Raw genomic sequence first — 10514 nt, 5'->3', positions numbered from 1 at the left:
CAGTATTTGACAAAACTACAGGGATACAAGTTGTAATGACCTGGAATTATGGTTTCAGTTAGAACAATAGGTGAGGCCAACAATTACAGACAATAGATTTTGACATGGTACGTTTCTCTATGTGGAACATTACATTTTTTTTATTTCATAATCCAGTCTTGTGGAAGTTATAAAACCAAAGCCTGATTACGGTGTATTAGTTAACAACTGTGGGGTCAGGTTGTTCCACTTCTCTTCTTCGTGTGCTGATTTCTCAAGACATAAAGGGAATGCACAGTCAGCTGAGGCTGGCGTCCACTTGCCATTAGGGATTGTTTTTGTTATTCCGACAGGAATGTAAAGCAGGCCCAGGGCTACTGAAGACACCTCTAGGTACGTAGAAGAGCTAAAAAGCCAATTTTATGTTCTTTACTCTGTAGTTACAATATTGTCACTCTTTCAATGGCTAAGTCGGCAGACAGAAACCCAGAATTATCTCCTTATGGACATTTCTTGTGAGTGTGACTCATGCCCAGGCCTTTTTTTTGTATGCTATTCTCTACTTTGTGAAGGGATAGTTCTGTGAAGTACCATAGAGGTTTTCTCTACATTTACCACTGCAAAATGTCTAAGTACCATACTGAACCTTTTTTAAAGGAACAAAATAATTAAAATCAACTTCAACACACTCGTATATGTATACATTTTTGAATTTGTATTCAAGGAAAATTACTTTTGAACAGAGGAAGTACAGTCTTATGTGCTTCTTCATCATTTAAAATGATACAAATTTCCCTATAAAAGCTAATTCAATTAGTTTTGATTTTTGGCTTGCTTTTGCCTTTTGGGTATGAAATAGTTTGTGGAGTCACCAAGGTTTCATTCTGATTCACAGCCTCACTACAAAAACCTTGAAGAACAATCTTTTTCTTGTTTGGTTTCCTGGAGGAAAACACATATACATGGTATGAATATGTATATGAGTATTTCAGTCGTCCAGGTGCTGTTCCTCCCATGTGGAGGTGGGGATTGCACTGTAGGGGTCCATGATCACCTTGGCACAGCGGATGATCATGGCCATAAGCAGTAGGCAGAGGAAGGCAATGCAGGCCAGAGTCAGGCCCTGGTCTACATCCACGAAGGCTGGTTCCACTGTGCCTTCCACCTCCATGACGGATGTTGTCTGCTGCTGTCCTCAGACACACCCACACATCCTGCTGTCATCCTGAAGCCCCAACTAGAGATGCACAGAGAGAAGAAGAAGAGGGAATTGTTAAGTCACACAGAAGTCAGAGAGATTTGAGAGAACAGGGGATTTAAGTCACAACGTGCTGCTCAAATTCCCGGAGGCTACATTCACATCAACAGCTTAATTTTTCCAGTTGTCACATACACCCCTGGTATCAACATGTGGTTCAGCAGCTCTAAGTACAGATGGGAACGCATTCAGATTGGAATACAATCCATCACGCCGGAACACATTCAGAGGGGGTCCGGGCAACATGTGTCCACATTCTTTTAGAATATGAAGGACTGCATTCTCAGCTGACGTCCTCTGAGCTGCTGCAGTTTCATTATGAATCAAACATATATGTTCTCTTCTCGTTGATTTTTGTTACCACCGGCACGATATCAATTCTGATAACCACGTAATGTTCAACACTTTCCTTTAATTGATCAAATCTTTCTTCAAATCTCCACAAGATTAATTCAGACTCTCCTGATCTGTCTCTATATTCCGTCTTTCGCTCGCTCGTGTACACACACACACACAGACACACACTGCATCGAACAAACGCTGGCTATAAACAACATTGTTTGGTCTAACCCTAACCCTAGAGCGGGGAATTTAGATCCAATCCCAAGTGGTCACACGAGACACATTCAGGACGGATTTAATGCCAGGTTTGAATACACTTGTGATTGGACCTCTCAGGACAGATGTTAATACCAGGTGTTACAAGGCCAGTGATATTGCATTATGATCCTGGTCAGAGTCAAAATGTTGTTACCTCCTCTAAGGAGGTTATGTTTTCATCTGAGTTTGTTTGTCTGTCTGTTAGATAGCAGGATTACTCCGTAAGCTACTGGACAGTGCGGTTCTAGGTATGATCTTTTACCTTTAACCTTGGACCATCCAAAATCGGTTAATTTGTGAGTCTAAGCAGGAACGTGCTTTGACCTTTGACCTCCAAATTATAATCAGATGAGCTTGAATTTAGATGATTATTTGTACCAATTTTAAAGAAAGGTGTACTTGAGATATCATGTTCACATGATTGGGATATACAGAAGAAATAACAACCTGAAGACCTGGTTCAGATAGGATTAAAACTATTTTTTATTAAGTAAGAAAAACAGATACCACTCAAGTTAAAGCTCAGAGATCACATTCACAGACTTTTATCAAAGACTAGCTTATGTGCACCAATTGCAAAAGATGTCTCCAGCTGAGGCCCGACCAGCTGCACCACCTGGCCCAGCGTGGAGACTCCTGCAGCTCACAGCACTCTGGACAGAGTGACTTCTGCCTAGCGGGATGATCTAAAACAGTGCAGGGAAACCCTCTGCTGCCTTCTCTCTTTTTTTAAAAGGTTCCCGACTGTAAAAACACGTTTGTAAATACCAGGAAGAGATGATACAATTACCTTGTTATCGTTCATTAAATACAGGCTAAAATAGACCCAGACTGTAAAAATGTTGCAGGATGTACTGTGATAAAGGTCTCCACAGAGTACAGCTTGGCCCAGTTAGCAACCTATAGGGAACTGGAGGCGGAAGGCAGCGCCCCTGCTGGCCAGAGGGACCAGGCCCTGCGACCCCTACTCCATATGAATGAAAAGGAAGGGATCCAGTGCATCCTGCCCCGAAAAAAATCTATTTAAACCAGTTGAACCTCTGTCAGGAGAGAAGGTGGAGGATTTCTAGGACGTTGTCCCAATTGTCCCAAGAACACTCCAAGGTATTTGAGTCCTCCCCTTTTCTTCCGTTGTTTCTGCCGGTATTATGGTGCATGAAACCGGAAATGTGACTCCGGAAAGGATGTAATAAGCGGACCAATCACAGCCTTGCACGCTGCGTGGGGCTTGCGTAGCTTTGTCGTATAGTTAGAAAAATTGGGCGATGCACGCAAGAAGGGGTACGCAAGCACACAAGGGGCTCTTGCGCTTATGTGTCCCTGAAAACGCAGAAGCATGCGCCGGCCTTAAAGGCCCACAGGGGAAAACAATGGAGGGAGACGAAGAGAAGCAGAGGACGGGAGCTCAGGAGATGAGGGCAAAACAAAAAGCACAGGAGAAGAAGCACAGGAAATCACGACACTTAGACAACGAATCGACAAGGAGAAAGAGGAAAGCCAATGAAACCTGCAATTTAGAGTTTTTGGAGTGATAAACTGTGGGAAGTGCCTGAGAATATTTCTGTTCAGCAGAGACAAGATGAAACATTGAAACCATTGTTTGCTAAGTTGGTAGAAAAGACAAGTGTAAACTGTGTGGGTAAAAAAAAAGATTGTCATTGTTGATACAGGGGTGTTGTATGCTGTAGATGATAACCTTAGCCGTTTGGGAATACCTGTTAGTTGTAAAGCACTTATTATGCACCTAGCACACACACTTCCAAGGGGTGGACACCTCGGTTGGCACAAGACACTTTTATTGGCCATCAATGTACACAGACACCCAGACATATTGTGCCATATGTCCAACCTGTCAAAAAACATGTACTAGCCAAAAATCTGATCTAGATTTTCTGCGGACACTTCCTTCTATAACCACTCCTTTCCACAGAATTGCCATGGATATTGTGGGCCCCCTTGTGAAAAGCAGTGGTGGCCATGAATATATTTTAGTGTTGTGTGACTAAAGGCCGAATTATACTCGTGTTGCACGGACGCACGCATGCACGCAAGACACGCAACACGCCCCTTTCGTGCCCTCTGCGGGCTTGCGTGCGTCCGCCAATTTTTCTAACTACACGACAAAACGACGCGAGCCTCACGCAGCCCGCAAGGCTTGTGATTGGTCTACTTACTACATCCCGTCCGGAGTCTAGTTTCCGGTTTCATGCCCCACAATACGCGGAAATCACGGAAGATTTAGAAGAACGAATATGGAACAAATAGAAGAGCACTTGGCAGAAGAGATCCTAAAGTATGACCACTTGTATAACCCGTCACTGACTGGAGGATTTGTCCGCCAGAAATAGGCTATTAGGAGCCGGAGTGGCGATGTAAATAAAGATTCGACGAAGAAGAAGACGTCTCTTCTTTGTGTGTTTTGTTTTCGAAACAAAACGTTACTCCGCCTAGTGTTCTGGCGGTGAATTGCGTTGCAACATGCGCAACACGTGAGTGAAGCATAAACCAAAACGAGTCCGTCGATGCAGCTGCGTGGCCTTCCGCGGTTGCAGTCGCAGGACTATAATTAGGCCTTTAGCCAGACATTTGCTAAAGGCCTTTCCCCTTCGCGCTATAACTGCTCCCGCAGTTTGGAATGCGATGGTACAAATGTTTTCCAGAGTTGTAATTCCAGATGAGATCTTGACAGACCAGGGGACCAATTCAGCTGATGCAGCTCTTTCACAAGCAACTCGGCATCTCTGCAATTAGTACCATACTCTACCATCCACAGACAGATGGGCTGGTGGAAAGCTTTAATCAGATACTGAAGAGGATGCTACAGAGGTTTCTGAATGACATTGTCAGGGACTGGGACCGATGGCTGCCATTCCTACTTTTTGCCTATCGAGAAGTTCCCCAGGCAGGTTTCTCCCCATTTGAGCTACTATATAGCTGGGACATGCAGGGACCATTGGACCTGCTCAGGAAAGGCTGGGAGGCTCCTTCCTCCACTCCAAGTGACAGAGGGGTGGTGCATGTGCTGGAAATGAGAGAACGATTGTCTAGATACAAAGAGGAGGCTGAAGTTAGTCTGCGTGAGGCTCGAAAGAGCCAAAAGACCTGGTATGACCAACAGGCTTGACACCGGGAGTTCCAGCCTGGACTAAAGATGCTGGTACCTCTTCCTTCCTCAAACAAAAAATCTCTTGGCAAAGTGGCAAGGCCCCTACACCATCAGCCGGAAGGTGGGACCTGTCACCTATGAGGTTCACCACCCAGAAAAAAAAGGCGAAACAGAAGTATCATGTGTTCCTACTGAAGGAGTGGAAGGAGCGTCCAGTCCAGGCTCCAGGGAGGGTTCTATTGGTAAGAGGTGGAAATAGAGGAAGAAGAGGAGATGAGCCCGGAAGTCTTAACTGAAACTACCAGGCCTTCACTGGCACATATTTAAGAGGAGTATGCTGCACAGCTCCTCTAGGTCTTCAAAGAAGTTCCTCCGCCTTGTCGAGCATTTCATTCGCTTAAAGAATGGACGATCAATTCGCCAGCATCCATACCGTGTCCCACAACAGTTGGGGCAAAGACTGTAGCAGGAATGTTGGAGATACTTAAAGTCGGAGTGATTGAGTCTTTCCAGTCAGAGTGGTGCAGTCCAGTGGTTATAGTATTTAAGAAGGATGGATCACTCCACATATGTGAAGCCAGATAAGTGCACCCTCCCTGCCGCTCTACTGTGCATGTAGCCAGATGCGTGCGCCCTCCCTGCGGCTGCGGGGCGCTCTACCACGCCCTATTTAAGGAGGCAGCCGTGTTCGGCTCGCCCTCTCTCCGGCTCTGCGTCTCTCAGCTGGGTTTTGGCTAAAGAGGAACGTAGCTTGGCGGGTTGCACAACAGCTCTGAGCAAATATCCCTCACAGCGAGACCTGATTGCCCTTGTGTTCATGACGAGGAACTCAATACCAACAGAACACCAACTGTATTTTTGTAGTTTACAGTGGTGCCGTTTGGATTACATGGAGCACCAGCCACCTTCCCAAGACTAATGGACAGAGTCCTCCAGGGTTGTGATTATTGCAGCTCAGCTTACCTTGATGATGTGGTCATCTTCAGCAACACCTGGGAGGAGCATATCCATCACCTGTCGCTGGTCCTGGAATAAATGCAAAAGGCCTCGTACCTAAATTGAAGTACGATCATTCCTCGGATTGGTTGGCTGGGACAGGCGGTTTGTGTCCCAGTTTCTAACCATTGTGGCCCGACTCACAGTTTTGACCAGTAAATACCTAATTAACCCGGTGTCATGGTCAGATGACTGTGAAACAGCCTTCAGGAGTTTGAAAGCCTCTCTCTGTTCTTCACCAGTCCTCAAGAGTCCAAACTTTAACAGAAGATTTCTGGTACAGGTGGATGCATCTGCAGTTGGCCTGGGAGCAGTCCTGATCCAAGGAGACCCTGGAGAGGAGCTTCCAATCCTATTCAGTTCTCATAAGAACTAAAAAGGGTATGTGGCTATGGCGGCCTTGGTTGAGAGGACCTAGCCATAGCGTGCACAAGTTCAGCCTGTCTCATTGATTACAAGGCCAAAACACTTGATGACGCTAAGGTAAGCAACATTAGAAGTTATCTCCCTATCCTCTTCGCGTGACCACTAACTGCCAATATAATGCATCTGTAATCGAGCACCGTGCATTGAATGTTGAAATTTGTGAGAAAGAAACTTAAATTTCCTTTATTTTGTGAAAATGAATTGGGAAAATGCCTATCATTTTCGAATGTTTATTTACAAAGGTTGAATCATCAATGACATCTGCAATCTATTGCTTTGACCTAGAGATTAGGTTGTGATCGGACTGGTTTTCCTTGGACAGCAGAGTGGAGCCTGTTGTTTGTGGCTTCTTCATTACACTTTGGACTTGAAGCCAGCAACATCGTGTCCACTTCATTTATTTCGTTTTCCCCTTTTATAGGTAAGAAAAGTAGTCATGGTGGGCTATTTGTTTCGGACAGGGGTTTTGCCAAATAAGTTCAACAAGTGTGAACATGAGAGAGCGGGCCTGATGCAACATACTTTCCGGGTGAGTACACACAGACGGCGCATGGTCTAGATGTGCTAGCAACGCCTGTGTCGCTGTGTGTAATGTATGGTGGAAGTGGCACTGTTGACGTGTTACAGTTTGAGAAATGTAGAGTTATTAGATGTGTGGCTGTGTGGGTCAGAGCGAAAGGGTTATGGATATAAAAGTGAATATTTTCAATGTGTGCATATGCTGTGTATTCATTTTATGTTCCATTTCTGCTAATAAATCTTACACACTGAACCCAAAGAAAGCATTTCCACTTCTACTTTTTCCAAAATCCATGAACTCACATTTATTACACATTCAAATTCCCCCACCTGCAAATCACCATTCAGATGCAGCACTAATGCAAAACAGAATGTTTGCTATTTTGTCTATTACTGCAGTAAGCATATTAAATCTATGAATGTGGATGAATAAGAATGAATAATGACAACTGATTGCTTCATAATTTCTTTCACTTCAAACTGACAACATTCACATCTTGCGGTCAACATAAAAAATATGAACATGGTAAACATTATATCTGCTAAGCATCTGAGGAGGATATAGCCTTGCACACTGAATATTGTGCTCTTGTAATGTACAGGTTAATTTGAACTTCTTAGAACTTTAATAGTTCCTAAAGTGACACAATCTGCATATGAAAATGATATGTTTGATTGAACTGAACAGTCCTGAACTAAGGCCATCACCTGTGATGGGCCTAAAAGGTTAAAAACCACAGATGATCAGTGTACTAGTGATCAATCATACAGCATATACAGAATTTTCATCATCTGCATCACAACCATTACATGCAATGACCAATAGCTGTCAATAGGAGACTCTATTTAGATCTAATTAGATCAGCTGTAACATCAAATAATTATTTTTCAATACATTCAGTACATTTCAAAGTAGGAAAGGATCACATACATACTTTTTCAACAGTAATTTACTACTTTCAGTCTGTCTCATTGGACTCTGTATCAGCCCTGCTCTATAATATTTAAGTTTAATATTTTGAAATGCAAGTCTTCCATTTGCCTCTGGATAGTGACTTATTTCTATGCACCTAATTAAATATTGGAACAATCCACAGTTGAAAAAGAAATTACTTCTCAAATCCATTGTTGATGTGTCTGTAGCTTTTAAATAGTGTATGTCCCACATGCACGGGTCAAGTTTTTCAAAAAACATTTACATTTATTGTTGGATTTGCAGAACTTTGGCCCATTGCAAAAATTATGTATTTGCTCACTGGCAATATTGGTTCTCATATATCACAAACTCTGTAGATTAAACCAAACCGTCTTAATATACCAAACCAGTCACATGCTCTGGACATGGAAGTGTCATTTCTATAGGTGCTTTCAGACATGCACTGAGCTCCACAGATCCTCCATGTTTTCTCCACAGGAGAATGTGTAAATGTGTGAACGGACTTTCTCCGCCTGGCCTCAATAACATCTGTAGAAAGTAAGAAGAATTTGATATGAGAACATGAGTCTGTGCAGAGAACCTCCCACTATGTGCTGCATGTGTGAAAGGCAAACTGCCAATTCTCAAGACTTTACCCGCAGGTTGGGCCTTTGAGTCATATAAAGATACTTTGATGCCCTGATGCTGCAAATACCCCATCAACAAAGCAGTCTTTAGCTGCCCTCTCTGATGGAAATTGGTTGTAAACTTACTCTCTACGTGTCAGTTGTCATCATTCATTTGTCATCTCACCATCTCATCTCAATCAAACTGGAAAACAGTCATTATCTGCCATGCTACACACCAACTAACTATGCTGACATTCCTGTGAAATGGGGAAATATGTGACTGCACTCACATCATTGATAACTGAACAGTGCAATCGGTAAGAGAGGTGACCAAGAAGATCACATTGGCTGAGCTCCAGAAAGGGAGATGAGACAAACTTCCAGAAGGACAACCATCACTGCCGCACTCCACTGAGGAACAAGATCCTCTGTTCTCATGGAACCAAGACCAAGCTGTTTTAGTATCCATTTTAAAGCATCATGTCTGGAGGAAACCTTGAACCACTCATAATCTACCAAATACGATCCAAATAGAGAAGCGTAGTGGTGGTAGCATCATGCTGTCTGGGTCAGGGTTGAGGGAATGTTGTGCCGTATCTTTCAAGCAGCAGTGTCTTGTCGAAGTCGGTGTTTGAAGAGAGGAGACGCGGACCCAGAACTTGCAGCATAACAGAATTTATTACACAGAAATTTCACAGGTCAGACGGGCTCCATGGTATGCCCGGAGAAATCACAAAGGCCAGATAGTGAAAATCTGGCTCGCCTCTGCTAGGCAAGACCTTTTAAAGAGGAGGTGTTTCCAACAGAACTATAGATAAAATGACGTAGCACGCACAATTAGAATAACCTCAAAATTTATCTGAACATTCAACACGCTCATCAAGCCAAGATATCTTCCAGAAAATCCTCCCACAAACACTCTGACAATTAAGTAACTGTTGCCTGTGTAGGCTAAAGAGGAAGAAATAGATCCAGCCAGAGAAAAGAGTGTGAGGGCTTCTTACCTGCTTTTCTCACATCCTGAACGGTTTGTTGAAGGTAGGAAAGCTCCCCATCGGCACGGAGGAACCACTCCGAAAAGGAGGGAGGGTGGCTGGCAATTCAATGGGAATGCGGATAGAAGGAAGGCAGATTAGAGGAAGGTGGCAGATGGGTGGAGAGCCGGGGTAAAGAGTCACTGCTGGCTGCTGCAACCCCTCTCTGCACACTGAGCCCTGAAAACTGAGCTGAGCAGACTGCTGCACATTTCCTTGCTCCTTCTACACTCTCACTCCCTGTGGGTGCCGCTGCCTGTTTGTGCACTAGATAGATGCAGCAGAGTGTTTGGCAACCGATTTATATAAAATTGTCTCGGCCCATAACATATTCTATAGTTTTCTTGTCGTCAACAAATCACATAAAAAAGACCACGATTAACAATGAATTGATGCGACTGTCTTTATTGTGTTTATCCAGAGCCTGATGTATCTGTGCCATAGAGCTTCACTTTCGTCCAAACCAATTAAAAACACATCAGTGATTCACACTGTTGTACTCTGTCACATCTGCCTTCATTACCATGAGCACACATTGTACTTTATTTTGGATGGTGGAAATACTCAAAAAGGCTCCAACTGTGTGATAATCTGCTAAATTCCCATTATATCCAGATAAATTTCCTTGTTGAAGTAATGGAGAATTATTTTGCTTTAAAATAATGGATAGTATCTGTCACCTTTTTTCAGCAGGAATGACTAGAATTGTTGCTAAGTCCCATAGGCGGGCTTTGGAGATCACAAATAATTAGGAAATTTAGGAAAAAAAGTAGTGGGTTGTTGGTTTTGTCCTTTTTTATTGTTAACATTCTATTGAAAGACAAGGACAACGCTTACTTCCTTGAATGGGAGACCTATCAAAGCACAGATATACATTCAAAAGTAAACCCTGACATTGTCTCTGTTGTCAAATAGTCTGTTGTGGTTACTCTGGATTATTGACCTCTAAATTACCAACAAAGTCGGAGACTGTGACAATCAGGAGTCGGGACCTCCATGTGTGAGGCCATGTGAAGTATCTTGTTGTGAATGGGAAAATTATCCATGAGGC

General features: G+C 43.4%; 1 protein-coding gene across 1 annotated transcript; it reads right to left on the bottom strand.

Annotated features, from left to right (window-relative positions):
* Positions 1-967: 967 nt before the first annotated feature.
* On the bottom strand, positions 968-1150 carry LOC128439776 (cortexin domain-containing 1 protein-like). Its single transcript, XM_053422179.1, has one exon. The coding sequence runs from the start codon at positions 1148-1150 to the stop codon at positions 968-970; it is 183 nt and encodes a 60-aa protein (XP_053278154.1).
* Positions 1151-10514: the final 9364 nt, after the last annotated feature.

Source organism: Pleuronectes platessa, chromosome 1, assembly GCF_947347685.1.
Source record: "Pleuronectes platessa chromosome 1, fPlePla1.1, whole genome shotgun sequence".
Classification (NCBI taxonomy): Eukaryota; Metazoa; Chordata; class Actinopteri; order Pleuronectiformes; family Pleuronectidae; genus Pleuronectes; species Pleuronectes platessa.
This window is presented reverse-complemented; position numbering and strand designations above follow the sequence as displayed.

What these genes read in the sequence shown, in the direction of transcription:
- LOC128439776 (XM_053422179.1), bottom strand. Translation starts at nt 1,150, where the DNA reads ATGGAGGTGGAAGGCACAGTGGAACCAGCCTTCGTGGATGTAGACCAG.